The sequence below is a fragment of the Rhamphochromis sp. 'chilingali' genome, assembly GCF_963969265.1.
Source record: "Rhamphochromis sp. 'chilingali' genome assembly, chromosome: 4".
NCBI classification, from domain to species: domain Eukaryota; kingdom Metazoa; phylum Chordata; class Actinopteri; order Cichliformes; family Cichlidae; genus Rhamphochromis; species Rhamphochromis sp. 'chilingali'.
In genome coordinates this window covers 29,257,454-29,281,831 of record NC_137948.1, presented here as the reverse complement: position 1 = coordinate 29,281,831, position 24,378 = coordinate 29,257,454, and the positions used below count along the sequence as shown (strand labels likewise).

General features: G+C 38.9%; 1 protein-coding gene and 1 long non-coding RNA gene across 3 annotated transcripts; both read left to right on the top strand.

Annotated features, from left to right (window-relative positions):
* The first annotated feature begins 14,661 nt into the window (after positions 1–14,661).
* On the top strand, positions 14,662–18,826 carry LOC308395822 (sterile alpha motif domain-containing protein 3-like). The gene is made up of 9 exons (XM_080880811.1): positions 14,662–14,762; positions 15,442–15,637; positions 15,725–15,886; positions 16,368–16,455; positions 16,546–16,710; positions 17,001–17,207; positions 17,441–17,609; positions 17,771–17,850; positions 18,329–18,826. The coding sequence occupies exons 1-9, from the start codon at positions 14,669–14,671 to the stop codon at positions 18,623–18,625; spliced, it is 1,458 nt and encodes a 485-aa protein (XP_080736937.1). The 5' UTR covers positions 14,662–14,668; the 3' UTR covers positions 18,626–18,826.
* A 2,056-nt stretch (positions 18,827–20,882) lies between these two features.
* Positions 20,883–23,353, top strand: LOC308395280. Of its 2 annotated transcripts, XR_013971366.1 has the most exons (4): positions 20,883–21,291; positions 21,659–21,811; positions 22,173–22,262; positions 22,913–23,353. It is a non-coding gene; the product is annotated as an uncharacterized lncRNA (long non-coding RNA). The 2 variants fall into 2 exon arrangements; XR_013971367.1 differs by lacking the exon at positions 20,883–21,291 and having other exon boundaries at positions 21,576–21,811.
* Positions 23,354–24,378: the final 1,025 nt, after the last annotated feature.

Genomic DNA, 24,378 nt, shown 5'->3' with positions numbered 1-24,378 from the left:
TTCTCCAAAAAAGTAATCCCGTTACTTTACTGATTTCTTATTTTCAAAAGTAATTAATTACTTAGTTACTTAGTTACTTTTTAAAAACATGATTTACAACCTGAATAGGTGATAAAGCGATAGATCTTTCAGCCCAATTCTACTTTTTCTGCATAATCTATCATACAAAATGTAATCAAATGGAAAAGTCTCTTTTTAAAACTTGTTTTATTAGTTTTAATCTTTTGACTTTATGCATCAAGCAAAAATTTAATTATATGCAACATTCTGACTGGAAGAAATTTGTTTAATATTTAAACCTATTTTCTGCATATTCCAGCACATATTTTTTTGTGTGTGTTTACACTCAGTCTTTCAAATAGATGCAAGTAAAACACAGCAGAAAATAAATAAAATCAAAGACCAGCGGCCCTGTTGCTCTATTTTCACCTGTAAAGCAGGAGTAGGGCAGGCGGAGGTTTACCCTGGTGCAGGTGTGCCGCGGTCAGTGGAAGAATCCGCGAGTTTCTCTGTGAGTTTCCCATTACCTCGTAGCGCACTCGGTGCTTGCTTGGAAGTTTAGGGGGTTTTTCGCTGTAAAAGGAAGTTTTCTTCCCACGCACGATGGACGCTAATGTTTTTGTCACTTTTTATGGAATCAAACTCAAAGTAAGGTCAGTACTTCCACGCTTTAAACGCTGCACGCTCATACTCTCTCCCGCACTCGATATATGATCCATTGTTGATCTGCACACAGCTGTTGTCACGAATGTCGCACTCGCTTACGTCACTGTCATGAGGCATTCTCGCAAAAAAAATCACGGTTTTAGTAACGCAGTAACGCAGCGTGCTTAGGGAAAGTAACGGTAATCTAATTACCGTTTTTGCAATAGTAATCCCTTACTTTACTCGTTACTTGAAAAAAGTAATCGGATTACAGTAACGCGTTACAAGTAACGCATTACTGCCCATCTCTGGTTGGGGGTAACCAACATATTTAGCTTGCACTACATTGCTAAAAGTATTTGCTCTTCTATCTGCACACTCAGTGGCTTGGATGCTCAGTCATTCCATCAAGCTCTCTATGCACTGTTCTTGACTCTGCAGAAAGTTGTCAGCATCTGCCCACTATGCACCTCAGCATCCGCGACCCCGCTCTGCGATTCTTTGTGGCCTACCACTTCATGGGTAAGGCGCTGACGATCCCAATTGCTTCCACTTTGTTTTAAAATCACTAACAGCTGACTATGGAATATTTAGCAGCGACAAAATTTCACAACTTGCATTTGTTGCACAGGAGGTGTCCTGTCACAGTACCAGTGCTCCCGAGAGCAAATAATTCTTTCACAAACGTATGTAGAAACAGTCAGTTTTGATGTGGGGAGTAGTGGCTCTACTCTGAGACAGAGAAGCTAATTTATGCAGTTCTTTCAGTCACTAGCCAGAGTAGAGGAGTTTAAACATTTGCCAGTTGAGAACCATGGCCTCTGACTTGGAGGTGCTAATTCTCATTCCCACTGCTTCACACTCAGCTGCTCATCTCTTGATGAAGAGATGAGCACACCGAGCCACATCATCTGCAAATCTATGAATCAAATCTTTGATGAAGAACAGCCCAGGTGGAGACCAGCATCCACCATTGTGCCAAGAAATACAGCTAAAAACAAACCACAAGCAGTACAAACACGTGCCTCATGCTATGTTCAGGGCATGCTAATATGTGACAATGATGATGAGTACTTACTTTAATCAAGAATCTATAGCAAACGTTAACTGATCAAATGGAGGAGTAGACAGTTTCTACCTTTTTTATCTGTTTTTTGGGAGCAAAACATCTTTTTCAAGTCAATTTTCCAGCTGACTGTTGGACAGTCACGTCAGCACTTCACTCCTAGTAGGGGTGAAGTGAAGTCTGGGCTTTACAGTGCAGAAGCACCAGCTCTGTTTTTTCATGTGTGGTACGTCCAGGGCACGAGTCAGTCATCTTTGGTAGATCTGGTGCATCTCCAACATTCTGATAACTTTAAATCATGGGAGTTCCCCTTCCAGATCATAATAATGATGATGATTACTTAATTTCACTAGCTGGGACCACATCCTCTGAATGATAAGCGGAGAGGGATGAGGGAGTATGACCTGGTGCCGCGGTTTGGAGAAGGCTTCGAAGGGGAGTGGCAACGGCTCACGGGCTGGGCAGAACCCCATGTACTAATGAGAGGTGAATGAAAGAAGGGAGGAGGAGAGAAGAGAGGGAAAGAAAAGGGGGGAAGGGTGGGGCATGGAAATGAGCACAGCGGGTATTGGAGAAGGGAGCATTTATAGTCTGAAGGAGGAGTGGTCCTGCTCCTGAAATTCAGATGATAACTCCACTTAATTTAGGATCTATAGCAAATATTAACTGATGAAATAATTGCATTTCTTAAAACTGCAATGGAAGAATTGGATCGTTTTGACTGGGGTCTTTTGAGACCCTACAACATTTTTATTTTTTAAGAAAAAGCACTAATCAAAACAGAAATGTGACACGACATCACCAGGAACAAACTGATTGAAGTTATTTCCATCTTTCATGTAGTTGTCCAGAGTTATTAAACTCAGGGTTCATGTCACTAGTAAAAGCAAAAAGTATTCTACCTACTGAGTTGCTTCGCTTTTATCCCTAACTCTGCTCAGGACAATAGAAAAAGTTATAGTTAGGATGGTGAAGTATTTACATCTGCAATATCTTGCAGATCTCGCTGGCACACAAAGTCTGACCAGTGATGATGAGGACAGGATGTGACAGCATCCCTAGATCTGACCGAGCGCCATTCTGGAACAACATGACACACTGCAATTTCTATTGGTTGCTTTCAGTCACTCTTCCACACACACACATGCCTGCACAAATGCACACATACACCACACCAGCACTTTCTTCTCAATCATCCTTGATTCCGCCAATTTTCACATCAAACAAATGCCCGCATTAGACAGTAAGTAATAATAAGCAATAAATAAGGATTGTGTTGTCCAGCGAGGAAAGATGCAGGGGGACGTGAAGGGAGAAAAAGCTGAAAAGGAATCAAGTGAAATCTGATTGATGGGAAAGCAAATAAGATATCAGACTGAGTAAAAGCAACAGATTGGCTGTCTAGAAGAAGGACAAACTGAAAATGGGGATCAGTGAGAAGCAATAATCAGACAGCTCAGAAAATATACCAAAACTATCAGCCAAGGATATCAGTGTCGCAACACAGAAGGCATTCTTCCATGTTAAAATAAACCCCAGTGCCCGCTAACTCACTGTTCGCGCAGAAATGTGAGGGGTAGGTAGCCACCAACTTTGAGGTGCACCGGTGCACAATGCTCAAGGCACCACGGCCACGCATTCTTCACTTCCTTTGAAGTACACCAGTACTTAATCTCGCTGCTAAATTGTTTGAAATGTGGGTCATGGCTCCAATTTTACTACAGTGGGGGTAAGACTTAAAAGCCATCCACAGCTCAGTATATCAGTCCCTTTTGTACCTTGACTCCAAAATAATCTCTCTATATTCATTTCTCATTAATCACAAGAGTTTCTGGACATGCTCATGATTAAGTTTCAATTATAGGAAGCTCAGGGTAAACAAAGGTGTTGGATTGGGGTCAAAACAATTTGCAGAAACTGCTGATGAGAAGTCCAAAGAAGGATTAGACGTAAATGGATGTTTGAGCAACTGAATGTTAACTATCTAGACTTTTACCTGTTCTTCTTCTTCTAATTCTGCATATCCGTGTGTTAGACTGCGCTTTTGAAAGCAGCGACTTTCTAAAAACTGTATTTGGTCATTATTATTATTATCATTTAAGCTTGCTGAGTTTTTATTATTCATCAAGGAATTAATCCTTTTGCACTCCACAGCTTCCCCCCCACAGCACATATTCTCTCACATGATCTGACAACGCTCCAAAGAACTTCATGCCAGGAATGTTTGGTTTTGTCAGGCTTCAAATCTCCCGACAAATAGTGAGTGGGGTTGAGATCAGGTGGCTGTGGAGGAAATTCTATAACCGCTTTGGCCTTCAAGTAGTTCATGCAAAGCTTTGAAGTGTGTTTGGAGTCGGTTTCCCTACCAACAGTGCAGTATGTCTCTGAAAAATGAAGTGCTATTTCACCACGGCCAGTGTGGAGCTAATTCAGTAAAGGTAACCAACACCAGTGAAGGTAAAACACCCCCCAGACCTGAATATTCCCCCCGCCATGTTTCACTGTAGTTTTGATACGCTGAGGTATCATTCTTAGTTATGTTCTTCCCCTCTTATTGGCCCTTCTTCTTCTGTTGCTGCCAGAATTCCTTATTCCTTCCCAATAACTAGACTGGGACCTTTTCCCCGGCTATCCACTGTGAAATGTATTTGTGGAGGTCAGTTCATGGTTTTCACAGACGTGTGAGGTGACTTTGAATGTAGATTCCATTTACAACCTTGCTCCAGGTCTGCTATAGTAGATCTGTTGCATTGCCCCTCTCATTTAACAAGGAAAAACACAAAACATCCACGGGGCTCCTGTGGATGCTCTTTTGGAAGTCTGACCAAGAAATTATAGCATCTCATCACAGATGCAGAGAGGTGTGCCAGGTGCTAAGAAAAAGCCCACAACTGTATTTTGTTGACACCCTATCTCAAGCACAGTGGTTAATATTTAAAAGTCAAACTTGCTTGGCAGCAACTACTTTAATTACAACTCTTTAACAAATGAATTACAAAAATGTGGATTAAGGCCAAATTTTCTCAATCATCTATGTGTTCTTGGTGACCGTGCAGTCGGCCTGCTTGGAGTGTAATCCCACTATGTGCTTAATATTTTCAGGCTGCATGCAGAGACGTGTGCATGGACTCAAAGAGAAAGCAAAATGACCCCTTACAGTTCCTTGCAGACATGTAAATATGAAAGCATGAATTGAACTTTAGCCCAACGTAAGCATTTGGCTTTGTTTTCCTTCTAGTAGTGCGACATTACTTCCACTCTGAGACCACGACTGGATTCTTGATGTATTATACAGCAAATTCTGTACTTGCTTATTTCTCTTATGGTGGAGAGGAACGTTTGTGTTCAAGAATTGCTTTATTCTACCATTTATTCTACTAATACTATTTATTCTACTTCTAACAATAAAGGGGAAGTTACTCAGCTTGTGAGGCACTGTTTCTCATGTAGCTCTGTTTATAGTCAAGCCCTTTGCTTTGTTATTTGAGAGACTGTCTTGAGATTATTCTTTGTGTATTCTTTGTGAGTATCCTGATGCTCAGTTAATACAAGAAGGGATCCAACTCTACTTTTGACCCTTTGTAAAACAATGCTATTGTGTTTATCTGCAGGTGTAATTGTTGGCTATTAAAATAAACTTAGTTCGCTTTACGTTTTGTTAGGTCACACACACACACACACACACACACACACACACACACACACACACACACACACACACACACACACACACACACACACACACACAGAAATAGACCCACACACAACTGAAACTCTGTTTTATTAAGGCGCTGGAACACAAATACAGAGATTTGCTTCATGCCATCTCTGAATCTCAGAAATGTTCATTATCATTAAAACATGTATTTTCCATATTCATCGTAATGTTAAACACGTTCTAAGCTGGTTTTTCATATATAAAAAGATGATCACGGTTGTGTTGAAATTGTTACAACAAAAGCTCAGTTGTGCTATTATCAGTCAAGTCATCAATTTGGCTCAAGCTGAACACCGAAGAGGATAAACACTGATAAGTGACCTCTCTGCATGTTCTCTCTAATCCAGTGGAAAAGAAAAGTGTGGGGGTTTTTTTTGTTTGTTGTTGTTGTTTTTTTACACCTTATCAAGTTCTCCAAGACTGGTTTCGTCACAAGCTCCTCAGGTTTTTCCGCACACACACAAAAAAGAGGAACGAATGGCTTGAAGTGCAAGCAGATGGATGGCGTGGCTTCTAAAATTGCTCCACACCAAAGCAGCGTGCGATTACCATTTTCGGAGTGAAGGAGTGTGCAGAGAAGCAAAGCAGCAGAATTATTAGCAGAGCCTAAAATGCACAAGAGGACCGAGGCTAAAGCGCCACAAAGGTTAAAGCTGGACTTAATCCTTATCGGCTTTAGCTCCATATATGCTGAAGACTTTTAGTGACCATTCAACTATCAACTACCCCCCTCTCTTCAACACACTCTTGTCCAAAATGTAAACACATTCTCCAAAGATGGAAATTAAAAATTTTGCTTCAGGGTCCTTTTTAACCAGTGGCTTTGTTTCCTTGCTAAGCAATTTGTTTTCCTTTCATTAAAGCTCGAATTAGAATAACTGCTGTCACGCTTGACTTCTTGTCCTCCAGCTCCTTCACTGTCTGCTGAACTTGCTTATTTGTGGCCTGTGCTGGACATTGGAAAAAAATATTCGGCTCCATTTGAACATTGAGAAACTACCCCAGTATAATTTGATATTAATAAATTCATCTACGTTCACTTTTGCATTTATTTGAACTGTCAGTTTGGAAAGGAAAACTTCACAGCACATCATGGAGAGGCTGGTGAGTGACGTGTGACGCAGCAACAAAAGACAGAAGAGAAATATTTAGTCTGGGAGTCAAATTCGGCCAGATGAGCTCTGTTTATTTTGATTGATTCAGATTTGTGTATAATTGTCACTCATGCTTAATTTGCTGGACTAAATCAGACCATCTGCTTGGCTTATAGAAGATGAGATCATGCGTCAGCTTATCCTATATTTTAAATCAAAACAGTTTAAGGGTACTCATATTTCAGTTACCTACATTAACTACAGTTGAATAGGCCTGAGATGATAATGAGTAGAGGTATCTGGCTCCTCATCTGCAGGTGAAATAATATTCCACCTAAATAAATACATATGCCGTTTTACCTCGTGTCCATCTCGATTTCTCATCCTAGTTCTCTTGCTCCAACCACCTAACCATAAAAGGCGATACTTTCCAGCGCTTCACAAATCAGTCAGGCAATCGCTTCTATTGCACATTAACAGCTACAATGACAAGGTCATGGTGTGATTATCAAGCATTTATCTCTGCTAACCGTCAGTTGTTAGTCCTTTGGTAAATAACTGCGTAATGGAGATTACGGCTGAATTGACTCTCTGGAGAAAGCACTCTTAAAAAAAGAAAAGGAAAAAAAAGAAAGAAATTGCTTTCATTGTTCACCTTTCTGAATAAATAAAGGCTCTAATAAAAAATATTCATTACCTTGATTCAGCTGAACATAATTGCATTCACCTGGCAGAAAACTGCTACAGCGGTTATTATACAAAATAGATATAATTAGGTAAAAAGAGACCCCTGTTATCTAATCAGAAATGGGACTTTTTTGTTGGAGCTTGTCACAGATATAACGGCTCACACAAGATATTAATAAAGTCACAATTAAAGGAAGGCATGTCCAAATAATTTTTTCACATAGTTTTTAAAAAAAAAGCTGAATTAACTGGTTATTTGACAATGCTGCAGTGTGACTTTTTAAGACGCCACAGTTAAAGAAAAAAAAAACCTGCCAGTGTTTAATGTAGCCACCAGTGAACGCCCGCAACCTAAATGAGGAGGATGCCAAGGCTTTGTCTCTATGACCTTTTCCCTTGTTCTGGAGTTGTCCTCACTTTGATGTGGCCATTTGTAAAGACATAACAGTGATGAATTAACTCAGTCCTGTATAGGATGCCACTGACCGGGTATAAAGTGCCTTGCACAAGGCCTAAAGTTGTTGCTTGTGTCATATATAGAGAATCAAGACTCTCATTTTACTGAATATATTATATTTTATATATACATGTTATTCAGTTTTTTATGCCTAATAACTCATCATCAGAAAGCGATGGTACTATTTCTGAAAATATCAGTACTGCGCAAATGCACTAAAATTTCTTTAAGAGTTTTGGTTAAAAAAAACAAAAGCAAGTACATGATGTACCTGCTGCCTGGAGGATTATTGTAAAGATTTCAAGTAATAAAAATGTTTAATATGTTTTTGCTTTGGGATTTTTGAGTGTTTACTGGTTGCAAAATGTTCACTTTTATTCCTTTGAAGTATTTTAAGTTTTCAAAAAGTTATTATCATTGTGTGGACCTTATGAGGTATCTTTGACATTAATCAAATTTAGTTCTGACTACATGGACAGTGATGAATGTATATGAAGCCATATTAGTGTCAGGGTTTCTGGGTCTTTGACCCAGTATTCTTAGTTCATGTTCACTGTTTATATTCTGTCTGCTTCACCTCCTGTTTTATTGTGTTAGCCTTGGTCCATGTGCATTATGTTCCGTCCTCTTCCCGTTTATCATTAGGTCATTATGTTCAGCTGTGTACTCACCAGGTTCTAATCTCTCATCACTCAGCCTGTGTATTTATGTCCCTCAGTTCAACCAGTCCAATGTCGTGTCATTGATGTTATTGTGATGTTGTTCTCGCCGCTGTTAGGTTGTCCTCTGTTCAGTTCCGTCAGGTCAGCCGGTCAGTTGTCAGTCAGTCTTTCATTCATCCATTCAGTCAGTCGTCCAGCCGGCCAGCCGTTTCCTACTTCTGTTCTGTTTGTTCACTCCGTTGACAATAAAACACCAATCTTCACCTACCTGTGAGTCCAGCGTTTGGGTCCTCCTTCTTTCGTCCACGACCTCATCCTGACAATTAGTCTCATTCATCACCATTAATGCTTTGCAGTCTTGATTCCCCCCCCCCTATAGCTATTATTATCTTCCTTTGCACAGCTCACACTGCAGAGGGTATATTGGGTGAGGGTATATTTTCAAATTTCAGCTTACCCTTCCATATGAAACATATTTGTATCAGATTTTTCATAGTGATTTGTAATCTCTTTACACTGATAGCTAGAAGCTGCAGTCAGGAGTCATGCGGCATTTAAGCAAAAAAACATCTGTTTGTGGTGATGGGTGACTCCACACGGTTTTCAGTTTTATGATCCTTGCAGTTTTGAATGACTACATCGCATGAGCTCATGGACATGGATCTGACTGATGTCTCCCAGTTATAAATATGTGCAGAACAAAAGATTATGTGAAAATGGGCTTTCAAACATAATAACTGAGATTATCCTGCTGACTCCTTTGACGTCACAACTTCTAACCTTTCAGGAAGTTGCACAATCCAATGTGACACCAATCAAACCATCAGTGGAGACAGGCACGCACACTAAGATTATCTTGCCTTGCTGATAAATAGCTTTGACTCTCAGCCTCCACTATTGTAAAAATGCACAGCCCAGGATGCTTTACACCTCCTGTATATAATAAAAGTTTGTGCTGTGGTACCTTAATCTTAGTGATTTAAATGGTAAAAAAAAGCAGTGGAATAAATTCTGTTAAATATTACATTGAGTATCTTGTAAAATTAATGCTTACTTCCTGAAAATTGTAGTTAGTTTCTCATATACAGTCATCAGCCACTTCATTAGGTACACCTGTTCAACTGCTCAATAATGGAAATATCTAATCACTTGGCAGGAGCTCAGATTTTAGGTAATATACTGAAGTTCAAAGTAAGCATCAGAATGGGGAAGAAAAAGAAAGAAACTCCTGTCAACCAAGAACGAGAAACAGTTGGTAAAATTCACATGGGCTCATGAAAACTTGACAATAAATGACTGGAAAAATGTTCTGTGGTCTGAAGACCGTAGATCAGATGTTCCACTGAAACATTCTGGTAGTAGGCTTAGAATTGGGCATAAACAACAAATGTGGATGCCTTTTTCATGTAACATGAATGGATAGGACATAAATTGGGGGCTTGTCTGAGATAAAATCAAACTCACTGGAAAGGAAAATCCTCTTGTGACAAGGGATATGGGACATGGAGTTTTAATTTCAAGGTTCAAATGCTAAAAAAGCTAGACATTAAACAACAATGAAAAACATAACCAACCAAATTCTGAATTAATATATAACCAACCATGATGCATATTGCATGGTTCCCTAGCAACACATTTTCTTTACACTCATACATGTGAAGGCTGCTATAATGTGAGCAAGAGCTAGTCAGATATGCTAGACTAGACTGTAGTCAGATAAAAGATGAGTAATTACTGCAGGGTGAACAGGTCACAGATGGGTTATAGAGGTGAATGAGGAATGAGTGAAGAACTGGGATGAGCTGGTTCCAAAGGAGCACTAATCTGAGAAAGTAGAGTGAAATTCAGAGCAGAATGCTTGAGGCGCAGAGCTGAGGAGGTAAGGGTCTGCAGACTGAGACGGAGCAGTGTGGATGATGGAATAAGAAAGAGGGAGCAGTTCCAGTGCTGGATGGTGTGATAAACTGCAACTGTAGTATTTATACAGTAATTCTTATCAGAGCTGCAGGGGTGCTGGAGCCTATGGCAACTACCACAGGGAGAAAGGTGGGGTACATCCTGGACAGGTCAGCAGTCTCACGCAGGGCTAACACAGAGAAAAAAAACAACCATTCACACTCACATTCACACCTATGGGCAAGTTAGAATCACAAATTAACCTAAAGGGCACATGTTTGGACCTTGGGAGGAAGCTGGAGTACCTGGAGAGAATGGGGAGAATATGCAAATTCCACAGAGAAAGGCCCTGCCCTGATGGTGGACTTGAGGGAGTCTATGTAAATAAAACTATATTGGGGTGTAGTTTAGGGTTATGCCAACAATCCATAAAATTTGGCTTACATTAACCACGGTCTTCAAGGTCTCCAATTTACTGATTTATTGGTCAAAAATTGACAAAAAGCCTCGTCTATTGTCAACTTGTAGAAAGTACTACATTAAAAAGGTCAAATGTCATGATACATTTGAGCTTTGGTTTTACCTTCAAGGTCAATAGCTTGATCTGATAATAATGCCATAAAGAGCTAATTAAAACTATGTTTGCTACCTTCATTGTTGATATTGATACCATTTAGGCATAAAAGGAATGATAGATTAAAAAAAAAAACAACAACTAATGTGCATTACAGTAACAGGTTAGAACCATTTAAATACATAATATGTACAATGTTCTTGAATAAGTATATTTTTTCTGGAAAACAAAAAAACTTGTTTAATTAGGTCAGCTCATATGCACTTTATATCCTGTGCTGTTTTATGGACAGGACAAGATACTGACCATCTTGATGTGACCTACATTGATCACTTCAGGGTTCACTGCATGATTCACAGATTTATTGCATGAGAAGTCAAGCCCGAAGTTATGATGAAGCAGACACTACTGAGCATGATCTCACATTCCAATAGAGACCGCAGGGAAATCCACGTGATACGCATTTCGACAGTCAGTCAGAGTGTTTGTGCTTCAAGGTCGACCACTCATCCCGTACTGAGAACACATCACAACATTTATGTTTCACACACAGAATTAAAACCTAGCATCTGCCAGACACAGATGTTCCCACTCAATCTTAATGGGAGTGAAAATGTAAGAAAATCTATTTATGAAGCTCCTCAACTACTGTTATTTACCTCTGAAGTGAGTTCTTGAGAAGCAACCTATTCCAAATGGCGAATAAGACAGCTGGCTGCTATCATCTGTGTACTTTGATGAAGTGAGATTTTGGAGTGCCAAAAAATTAGGAGCACAACTGTTTGGCCTGCCAGTTCTCCTGCACCTACTAAACAAATAAACAAGTTGAAGGTTACAAAGTGCACTGACATTCTGCTCAGGTGCTGAGATTATGGAAGCATTTATTGAAATACTGTATAATATATGGCAAAACAAATGCTTGAAAGTCAATATTTGGTATGACCATCTTCATTCTTCAGCCCACGCTGGACTGTCTTGGACAAGCTTTCTTCTAATTTCTTTAAGAAAACTTCAGGAAAACTTCTCCAGGCTTCTTGAAGCACATTCAAAGCTGTTCTTCGGATGTTGGCTGGTTCTCAGTCAAGATGACCTCATACTGCTTCTGTATTGTTGGAGACTGGGGAGGCCAATCCATGACTGATATTGTTCCTTTTAGTGTGTATTTTTTAATCCAGGTATGCTTTCACTGCATTGGCAGTGTATTTGAAATTACTGTTTTGTGGAAAAGATGAAGTTGCTGCCAACTAGATCCTTTCCAGATGGTATTTCAGGGCAGATCCCCAACGGGTGCTATAAATCTCTGGTGCTGGTAATCCTTCTCCTGACTTCCTTCATCCATACTAACAGAAATTTAAAGGAAAAATTTCAAATATGGATTCATTATAAGATCTATTGGTGATTATTTTCAGTCTTCCTTAAGAATGGCTTCTCTGCAGCCACACTTCCACTGAGACTGTTTATCCACTCAGTTTATTTGATGTAGAGAGTTTTTTAATCCTTGTTGTGTTTTCGGTAGATTCAGCTAAAGCTTCGGGAGCAAGTGTTTTTGCAAGAAGCTGCCAGTCACAAAGTGCCTGAAAATACAATTTAAAATGTGTTCTTTTTTTTAACTTTTAAACAAAGTGCAGACAACCATAAACATTAAAGCATTTTGATTCAATTCAATTCAGTTTTATTTATATAGCACCAAATCAGAACAACAGTTGCCTTAAGTTGCCTAATATTGTAAGGTAAAGACCTGATAATACAGAGAAACCCCATCAGACATTTCCCTATGAGCAAGCACTTTGGCGACAGTTGGAAGGAAAAACTCCCCTTTTCTTTTCTTTTTTTCTTTTTTGTGTCCCGTTTGGATCTTTAGCCTTCAGAATTGTTGTCTGAAGGCCAAGAAAGATGCCAAGCGGATTTACTTTACCAATTGGATCATCATGGCCTTACCATATTGGTCCATTTGATTGACCTTTATTATAATTATGTATTTATTTTATTTTATTTTCGGTTGTTACAGACGGGACAGACATGACTGGGGGATAGGACAGGGAGAAAGAATGAAAGAAAGAGAGGGAGAGAAAGAAAAATAGAGGGGAGAAGAGATGGTGAGAAAGGGGGGAAGAAAAAAACAAACAAACAAACAAAGCACCTAGATCACCTGTATGGAGATAAGAAAAAACAGAAGAGAAAACAAACAAAAAAGAGCAACATAATAAATACAGCACCATCACAATAAACTAGCTAACAGTAGATAACAGTAGATACTAAATATTACATGTTATTGTGCAGTACGCAAGATCGACAGCGCACAATGTGCTTTGAGGTAGCAGCCAAGAAAGGTGTAGTTTGTGTCTGTGAACACCCGTGTGTACACCTGTGTGGATCAGCACGCTTGTATTCAAAAGGTTTCTCCATGTAACGATCTGCTAGGGAGTGTGGCGAGCCATAGCCCCGTCCCCCAGGGCATGAAGCAGGTATGGAGGAGATCCAGGCCCCAGACATCCAGAGGTCCCAGAATACGAGGACCCGAGGAGGACCACCAGGGGGGGCAACCGTGCCACCCTCCTGGGAAGAGCTGAGGAGAGCCCCAAACGAGAGGTCACCCAGCAGCCACGGAGCAGAGGCCAGAGGGGGTTGCAGTGATGTGCCCGCGGGCTCTGCAAAAACTCCCTTTTAACAGGAAGAACCCTCATGCAGAGCATGCTCAGGGAGGGGCAGCGATCTGCCACAACAAATGTCCAATTAGAGACCTTCAGAAAGTTTGGAGAAGTGTTGCTTAAGGCTGCTTTAAAAATGACAAGAAAGTCTGACTCCTTGGAAGCAAAATAAAATGAAATGGGGGGTGACTCAAGACTTTTGCACAGTACTCTATTATATATTCTTCTGAACTCTACAGGTGAGCCAAATTAATACTCAAAGTTTCTCTTGAATTGCCAAACAGTACATTTTTACTGACATCCCTGTCAGTCTGAATGCTGCTTCTTTTCCATCCCGTTTTGTAATTGATGCTTGCAAGCCCCCACGCTTTCATCTTAAGATACACTCTCAGAAATAGAGGTACGGAGAAGAACATTTTTGTACCTATAGGTACATTTTTTTAAAATGTTCCCTTAAAAGTACAATACTGGTCTTTAAAAGTCCAGAAACGCCCCTTTAAAGGTACAATTTGAAATAAAGTACAAATCTGTACCATTTTGACCTGTACTGCAGTGACAGTGGCAGAACGTGGTAATGGGTCAGCATGGGAAAATCTGGATGGGCCTGGTTAATTGTAAAATTCATATGAGATGTGAGTGTGCTCATAAAAGCTACATGTTATAATCAAATCTGTTGGTCCTCTCCTCTCTACGTAAATTATCCTATGATGCAAAGAATATCTGTAACCTACCTTTGTGTAAGTTATGTTAAATTATATTAAAAAACACACACACAATGACATGCAGGCACAACCAAATGATGTTAAAAAAACTGGTCCATTTCCATTTTATTAAGTTCCAGTTATAATTTTTTAATGTTTTAAATCTTTCAAAAACGTGAAATCATTTTACTGTTATGTTTGGCCATTTACTTTTTTGCTTTTACTACATCCTAGAATTGTTCATTAATTGTGATGTTTTTATGGAATTTGCAACATCAAGTTAAACCGAGGTTCTTTGGAAGTTAAAATGTCAAGCAGATTTTTATGTTACGGTGACTACATTTTGTAAGTTACAAATATAGTTCGCCAAGACAGCATAACGGTTTCTAAACAACTGCGCATTAATACCACAATGTTGTATTTTCATGTGTCAAGTTCGCAACGCGCATTAATCCCAAAGGCCGAAAAGGCAGCAGCGATGAGTGCTCCGCCTCCGCGCTGACTAGCGTTGACGCAGAAAATGACTCTCAGGGGGTTATCCACGGAGGAGCTCCTTAAAAGGTTGATGGAAGAAGGCATTGATGTGTCAGACGACGAGGCGCAAAGATTTAGAGGTAAGTCGGGTGTGATTTTGTGTTTTTATAAAAATTACAACGTGTAATTTTACAGTAGAGTTAGCAAAAGTCCGAAGAGCTAGATTTAACATGGGCGAAAGATAGCAGTTAACTAAGTTTTAAACAAAGAAAGGTACAAATGTGGACTATTTAGACTGTTGGTGGAATGTTCAATGTCTGTCTGCCTGCGGTATTCGAGTGTTTTATCAATAAATAGTGACGAACCGTGTACAACAATGTAAAAAAAATCAATAATTTCTCAAAACATGCTAGTATGTAAATATAGCTATTAACAAAATCGTTTTCTAAGCAAAATTTATCGCATCTAACTTGTTTCCCGCTCAAAGGGATTTTAAACAATGGAAGGTACACATTTGTACCATTCCACCTACTTAGTCGGATTTTCGAATATGAGAGCTGTAAGCTCTGCGCAGGGACACTTACTTACATTTTTATATTACCAGTTAATTTATATTAACAATTAATCAAGAGAATTAATTGTAACTTCCTTTTGGGGAATATAGACAGATTCACAATGATAGCTTATTATCATTATTATTATTATTATTATTATTATTATTATTATTATTATTATTATTATGTATTGACCATAATGTCACTTTAAAACTAAATTTGAAAATGGTTTTATTTTTATTTCATACTGTACTTTATATTTCAGATAACGATGTAGATGGAGAGACGGTAGACTGTGGACTCACGGAGACCATGGTTGCATATCTTTTTGACAAGTCTTTCAAAAAGCAGCTGAAGTTCAGAGACTTCACAAACCGCTACAAGGAAGTCATCATCACTTTACAACCGGTCGACCCATTTGAAGGTACAGTTGAAGGTCCAGTGTCCCAAGCAAACCAGAGGTAGGTTGTGATAAATGTCTAAATTTGCATATGCATTTAAGTGCTTGCAAAATGGCTAGTTAATGCTGTTTTCCTACTGTATTGCAGTTCTATACCTTCTTGCCGTAGACTGCCTGCAGTTATTTCCATTCCAAAATTCCCACAAGATGTCCAGAGTCGCTTGGATCTCAAAGAACCAGTCCAGAAAGAACAGAAGTACCGAAACAAACTAATTGGGAGTCTTTATGAAATGCTGTCACAGTACACAATGTAAGGGTTCCTTTCTGAATAATTACATTAATTTCTTAATATTAATATTGCTGTTGTAAGAGAGGCAGAGAACAAATGCTTAGCCCATCTGCCTCCCAATCTGGAGACCAGCGTTCGAGTCTGGCGTGACACACGGTTCCAATGAACTGGCAATAGTGGTAAAACCATACATCCTGTGTCTCCAGACCTTGTCTGGACTATGATATCCAAAGTGTTCATTTTCGAATTTGCTCAAGAGTAAATTAATAATTCAGGACTGCAGTCAATTAATTAATGAAGTTTGGGAGAGGTGTGGCTGTTTGTCCACGCCCATTTTTAAGAAATTAAAATCAACTTTAGCTACATTGATTTGACATTGGTCTACAACATACTATTTACGGTAATAACAATATGATTAGAAGAATTGAAGAACAGAAAAGCCCCCAGGAAAGGATAAGAGTAATCAGTGTACTGTGGGTTGTTTTTCTTATGTTTGAAACAGGTACCCAACCCACTCAGACTACATCCAGGTCATCAAAGCCCTGATTGTGAAGTATCCTTTCTTAAGAGATGTACACGGAAATGGTTATGTGAGTACCTCTCCTTTTTTGTTTCTTTTATAGATTATATTAATATAAAGTAACCATAATTAACTACTTATATACATTTGAAACAACTAGGACACCTGGCACAGCCAACTCAAGAGAAAGTTCAAAGCAGAACGGGCTCCCCTAATCAGCAACGAAGAAGTGAACCGGGTTAAAGAAAAGTTTGGACGCACGCAGAAACATCGGACCACAGAGGAATCCAGCAGCTCCTGTCTGAAGAGACTGAAGCCCTCTCTCGTAAGTCCTCACACCCTCAGCCTCTAAGAGCTAAGGTAACATATGTAGTCTTATTATGTTCACTGTAAAGCTAAAAGTAAACATTAATTGAAAGAAACATGTTAACAGATAACATTAACATAGAAAAAGGAACTTCACAGTTGATTTAACAAAAGTCAGCTCAACTTGCAATTCCTATTCAACATTTTTGCATTTTTTTCAAAGCATTTGGTGTACAAATTACCGCATTTCGAGTAACATTAACTTATCAGAGTTTACTTATGATAATACTGATATCTGCTTTGACAAAGGATTCGTGCTTTGTGGGGGAAGATGCAGCCTCCGTTGATGCTCATATCAAGGTGCTAAATGATCAGCACAAGAAGCTACATCCTGACACAGCACTGGTGAAAGACCGCATGACAAAAACCTTTGCATGGAGACGTCGAGAGGTAGCTGAAGGAATGTGTACTGTGGACCTATTAAAGAGATATCCATTCCTGGGGACATCTGCAGGGGTAAGAATTGTTAAGATGATTGGGGAAACAGCTAATGATTTTTTTGTCTCTAAATCTGATTATTATTTTCTGTACTAACTGATTAATCAATCTGTTCATTATCTTTAGAATTTTTGTTCAAGGGTTAAAGCACTTTACATTTATCTCCAGTCTGTGTCTTTAAACATGTCAAAAGTTTAAATCCTCAATGTAAAATGTCATTCTTTTGTCTATTCTGCTCTTTTCATTTCCAGTTGTGTGATGAGGTTGATTTAATGCATCCCTGCCAAGACAACATCTGTTGCCGCTTTAGCGAAAACTTCACTGCTGTTCTTCAAAATGTTCTTCAAATGACCAAGGATTTGCCACTGAAGAAGGTCTACATGGAGGCAAGAGAGAATGCACTGGCTGAAGACATTACAGGTGCTAATTTGACCTCATACAAATAGTAAATTTTGTGACAATTCATTTGCTCTCTCTTCCAAAGATAATTGATGTACCATAGTGCCATGTCAAGAGCATGTTAATGGGAATTTGCATGCTATCAAAATCTAATGAAGTGTATTTGCATCTGTATGACCTAGGAATTGACTTCAAGGGGGCACTTCTCCTCTTGCCATCCATCTTCAAGGAGAAGATAGAAGATTTCATCATCCTTGGAGAGGTAAATGCATGATGCAATGCATAGCCTTTGGCCACAAGTTTCATTTTCTGTGTTTTGTTGGCATGGAGCTGAATTCAGCTGCGGTTCAGCATCACAGCTAAGCTAATGTAGGGGAAACACTGCTGTTAATCCACAGTGCTGCTGTGCTCTTGGGTTTTGTCTGGTGTTTATATAGATAGATAGACCTTTATTGTCCCCTTAGGGAAATTCTTCTTCACAGGTACTGTCACTGTCAGGGGTGATTGCTTTTGCCCTTGAATATTATGTCAAACTTTAGCAGCTTATCAAACACTACCACAACAGTCATTGGTCAAGAAGCTTTTTGTTTGGAGTAGGGGCCATGTTTACAGGTTATCAGAATAGACAGTTTTGTTTTGCAGCAAAAAAAAGAAGGTAATTTGAGGAATCTGTTGAAAATCCACTTGGCACATATTGCTTAAACATGCTGTATACTAATGTTTTTCTTCCTCTTCTGCAGAATACTCCCATGAGTCCATACCCAACCATTCGAATGAAGGATAAGAGTTGGACAACTGCCCTCTCAAGACAGTGTCGCTGTGTTGTCACAGTTGAAGGAGTGGATGTTTGCTCATGCTGCTCGCTGGATGAGGCCTACATCTCAGCATTCTCCACCTTCTTCGTGTTCAACATGACCTACCCTGCATACTTCAAGAAAACACTTGTCTTTCTTCAGAACTGCATTGTCAACATAGGAGACCAGGGAGACAAACCCCTGCCAGTAAGTGTCACCAGGGTACTTAACCAACTCTATTAAATATGCCCCCACTCCACAAATGTTCAAAATGTTCAAAAAGGGCATTTACTCTGAGGAAGATGATTACACATGTTGGGTTAGTACACGCACATGAGCCTCATTTCGGCATCACTTGTGGAATAAATGACTGCCAGGCAGCTTTTTCCAAGTATCACTCTTTTCAACGCCATGTGTGATCCGTCAAAACATTGTGTTCAGGTGTTTAATGTCTTTATGTGATTGTTTACTTTTTTTAAATGAATGTATTTTTCTTGACATGTCCTATGGAAATATACGAATGTAATCAAGGATGTATTCCTGTGGTTGTTTAAATGCTTTGATGTGATTCTATTATTGAAAATAAATGGTTAAATAACCAAATATTTTGGACTATTGGGGTACATTTTTGTCTCTTTAGGTACGAAATAGGTTGTCGCTGGGGGGGTACCCTCATAGGTACCCTATTGTACCCTTTTCAAGGGAACATTTCTGTACTATAGTTTGAAGGTACATTTATGTCTTAGGAAAGTACATGATTGTACTTCAGATGGTACAACTTCATAAGGTACAAAAATGTACCAAGCCTAAAGGGTACAGAAATGTCCTTCAAAAAGGAACACCCCCAGCGACAAGCATTTGTACCCTTTTTGGTACACTTTGGCACCCCTATTTCTGAGAGTGTACAGCATCTGTGGAAAGGGGAGAGCATTTTGTTTCAGCCTTGTCATCACATTCTCGCACACACATTGAAAACTGAGAAGCGTTCAAAAGCTTCCATTTTGTCAGCAGAAACGCACACATGCAACCCTCCAACAACACAAATCAGATTCGATGTGTTTTGGCTGTTTAAAACGCTCCTTTAAATGACCCAACTCACTGAAATTTCTCTCAAAATACAGCTTTTAAATTGTTCTCAAGCAAATCTCAGGAATGTGTTTTTACTGTGTAACTCTCACAGTAATGATCTTCAGGTGTCAGTAAATGTAATTCAGGAATATGCAGAATCATAAGCAGACCTTCCGGTGTTGGTTGCGCAAAGCTGCCTGCGTGAGGTTTTCCTGCAGCAGAAAGGACAAGTGCTTCATGAAATTGAGAGGCATGTGCGCGTTTATGCAGGTGACACAGTGGCTGACACTTCATTAATATAGGATGTCAGGCTAAAAATGCCCTGCTCTACTCTACACATCTGACTGGGCAGCTGTTACACACAGATCCCAGGTTTATACCATGAAATTGTTGGCAATAAAGCAGCCGTTCTCTCTGGTGTTCCTGTCTCTTCTGTTAGAGCTTTTTTTTTTTTTAAATATCATGTTTAAAATGACATTTCAGTGTTTAAATTGTCATAGCAGATAAAGCTGAAGAAGCGAAGGCTTTAGCAGCTCAGATAAATCTGGTCCTCTTCCCTGTTGACCAGTTTACAGGGTTACTTCACCCTTTTTCCCCTTACACCATTATTGGAATCATTCCATTCAGAAACTTTTGGCTGATCAAAAACCTGATGATCACAAGTAACAGATATCCAGCAAAGCAGGAGCACTTAACATGACAGGAAGAATAGGATTGGAAATGGCAGGCACCAACCCTGGTCGGAGACTTGCACGGACTGATTTGCATACTGAATCAAAACACATTTACTGGCCTTAGAGAAAGGAGTGCAATGATCAAGGGCTTCAACAACGCTATAGTAGTGTAAAGTTTATTTTCATTTTCTCAGTCATGGTGTGTTGCTCCAGTTTAACCCCCGAGGCGTAGAGGCAAGTTGGTGAGCCTTTTTCTTGCCCTTTTCATCATGCTCCATTTTCAAACCCATGCCCTGTTAATCGCTATTACAAGCAAGGCATTCACGGTTCATTTACCAGCCTTTTACTGCAGCTAGATCACATTTATCAACAACATAGTTTTGTAATGAAATACACTGAAAAAAAGGGACTGGCCATCTCTTGGATTTATGTAAGCATCTTGCATGTATTTAACACAATTGCCTCATGTTTTAAAGATAAATGTAACTATATAGTGTAAAAACTACATGATATGCAGAAAGGGTGTATTAAATTGTTCATATCATGTTCAGGTGAAGTAAGTCAATAAGATAGCAACGTTAAATCTCGTGAAACCACGCGTGATTTCATCTCGCGGGCTTTGGATCGTGGTTTAAAAAAAGGCATCCATCTCAGTCAAGTCGAGCAGCCAACTCTACGTTTTTTGGTATGTCTTGATTTTTTGAATTAATGTTTACCATATTTCAGCCAAATGTAGTTAAATCTAGAGTGCCGCCATGTAACATGCTAAAAAAGAGCCGTTAGCTTATTTGCTGTTTTATCTGTTGTCAAAGAATTGGCGCTTTTTCATTTGAATTTGTCTTTGGCACAAGAGCCGTAATATCACATTAAACCTAATTACGAGGCACTCACAACATAATTTGGTTTTCTGTGTGAATAGATTTGCCAACTGACTCTTCAGTTACATTGTGTATTTACTGCACCGTGGTGTTAGTGAGATTTTGGACATTGAACAGCTTTAGCTAATATCATCAGTGGCATTATGCTAGCTTACATCCCTACCCCTCCTGCCCTCACCTGCTGTCCTTTTGTTTTTGTTTTTGTTTTTTTTGCTGCACATTGAGAGATGACCTCTATTCTGCATTTCACCAGAAGTCAGCTGATGGATTGTGGGTTCAAGGTGTTATGGTAAGAAAGTATATTCTATTTTCGCTTAAGGTTTCTGTAACTTAATTATAATAGGTTTTTTATAATTATTAGGTGCATGCATACTCAAATAGACCACCCTATTAATACAACTGAGAAATCCAAAATCTGCCATAGGTTTAACCTGTATGTATTGTCAGAAAGGTGATTACTGGACCCACATTAATGCACACTTGAACTAAAATGAGGTTGTAACTTGTGGGTTCTTGGGTTGCAAATCAGAAACAAACATCTTTGGATTTTTTTAATCCCATAAGATCTGGAAACACAGTTTTTATTCAACAAAACATTACTGATTAACCAAGCACAGTGCCTGCTGTTATTTCAAAATAATTTTATGTCATTTCAGATAAAATGCAGCATTCCAGTGCATCCCAACCATGCCTTTACAGTCAAGGTTTCTGACGGAGCTGAGTTTCTCTCTGACAGTCTGCTGAAAGTGTTTGCAAAGTGATCGGGGGAACAGGGCACAAAGCTAAAGGATGTAGCTGCCATGATGACAGTAAGAACTTTAAAATTCTTTAACTACAAAGTGTATATGTATTGCATTAGGTCAGTAAAAGATTTTTATGCTGCATCCATTGAAACAGTCAACTATTACCCGTGAGTACTGATTCCACCGAAAGGATGCCATAATTTTCGTTATGCATTTACTGGCCCACTGAGAAAAATTTATCTTTTTAAAAAAATAAATGTTCTGGAAACTATATATCCATAAAGTTGATGTCAAACAGGAACTTTTGATATTTCTTTGTAGATGCTGGTGTTGCATGTTGACTGGTTTAAGTTTTTGTCTGGGATCATTTTCTTCTGTGCTACTGAAAAGTTCACAAATCTCTGTTTTCTTTGTTATAATACTTTAGGATGACATTAATGCTCGAAGGGAGTCCCTCATCAAAGTGCTCCGCATCTGTGTGAAAGACAATTGCAACATCTTGGTGCAGGAGTTCATGGTGAGTGTTTTATGAGTAGATTGTGGCTTTGCAACATTTAAAAATGCATTTAGTTATCCACTTGATCCTCATTGGACTGGTTAGGGCCAGTAGTCCTCTTTAATAATTTGAAGTTCACATGAGGCCTGGTAGTGAACTCGGCCGCCCCCCCTTGAGGCCCCACCCCCCTATATTAGGGGTCACATCAGTGTGAAAAAACTTTACATTTGTCATTCTAGTGAACAAAGGAAAATCCCACCAATATTTACATTAGCTTTTGTTTGAAAAAAAAAAGACCAACAGCTAACCAAATTGTGGGGCTGAAAGTCAAAATTCTAACATCTTCTGAGTGACATAACCTGGATTTCTGATGGGCCGGTGTCTTTCTAACAAAAACGAATGTAAAGCATTTGAAATTGTTATGTTTTTCACTCTGTCTTAGAAACTCTGTTAGACCATGAATGGCAGCATGGCAGGCAACTCTTTGGCTATAGCTATTTACTATGTTGCTTGCATTGGTTTAAATTACTCTAACATTACTCTAACATAATTTCCCCCAGGGATCAATAAAGTATTCTGATTCTGATTCTGATTCTGATGATTAGAACTGGTAGATTCAAAAGAGATGAGTTTAAAAAGGAATCTTAAAGAAATGTTTTGTGTTTAACCAGGACTTGACTGAGGCCACTGCACAGATTGAGAAAACCACAATGAACATCTGTCTCCAGAGGATGCACCAGGCAATGACTTTTCTGATGTTGGCATCATCATCGAGGGTATAGTAGTTCTTCAAGATCTGGATAACGTGACCTTTGCAGTAGCCATGCTGTTTGGACCTTTTTTATTCCTTCAATATGAGTTACCCATCACAACTCTGCTACACTTTTGAGGTGATTCAAAGGGTGGTAATGGAGTTGGATGCAACTCAGCTCTCAAGAAAAGCTCACAACTAAGACAAAACTGCTCCTGCAAGGAAAGCTCACTGTTATGCATGCAAGCTGATCAGCTCTAGGTGAGAGGAGATTTAAATCTCACACTTGTTCTGCTGCATTTTTGAAGCTCAATTCCAGGAACAGATCGCAGGGTTCATTTTTATATACTCTGCAACTGCCATGAGGATGAGCCGTTTTTGTTGTTGTGGTTTGTTTTTCCTTTTGCTCTGTACAGCATTTTGGCAGCATTTTTAAATTTCTCTTTGTATTTTTTCTTTCTTTTACTAGTGAAGAGATGTAGCATGAACAGTTATGCAGTCTAAATATCCCATATGGGTCGTGTGAAATGGTATTTTCAGTTTCATTCAGCTGAAGTAAAGAACGTTGAATATTTCTAAGTGTGCTGTTTTGAACCAAGATGTCACAGTATGATCAGTGCTGTAATTTTTGACAGTCACTGTATCAATGTTATTTTTGCGTCTCTTGAATAAAGGGTTTGACCTGCAAGTGCTAATTTCTTTAGTTATTGGGGTAAAATGGGTAATGTTAATAGGAAGGTGTTTGCCAATTCAGTAACCTAATTTAATGTTAATGGAAACTAACATTACCTCAAATTGTTTAGTTATAATTGTTGTTTAACTGAATCTTGACGTCAGAGGCCTTAAATAGAATGTTTTGATTTGTTCTTTCCCAACATTTTTCAAAAGAAACAGTCTAATTTCTTTGCTGTGATTGATTCCAGAGAACACGGAAGAACTGACATTATTTAACTGTTGATTTATGTAGATTCAGTGGAGGAGTAATGTCAGTTTAATTCTTTACCTACTGTCAATGCAGTGAAATTAGACATTTTGTTTTGAAAGGTTACTGGTGGATGCCAGCAACCATCTTGGAAGAGAACAATACAATCTGTTATAAGGCCTCCATTTGAAAATTGTGTATTTGATACTAGAATATAATAGCAAAATGTAATTTGAAGATAACATGTAGCATTTAAGTGACCAAGTAGTATTGGGTAAAAGTTATTGAATGGTGTTGGGATAAAGTGAGAAAATTGTGAAGGATTAAAATATTTCAAGAGCTCAAATTACTTCATCAAAACATGTTTAAGTCACATTTTATCAACACAAATTGCACAGGTTTATTGAACATGAATAAATTGTGTTAATTTAACTCAATTGTTTAAGTTGCTGCCAAAGCAAAAC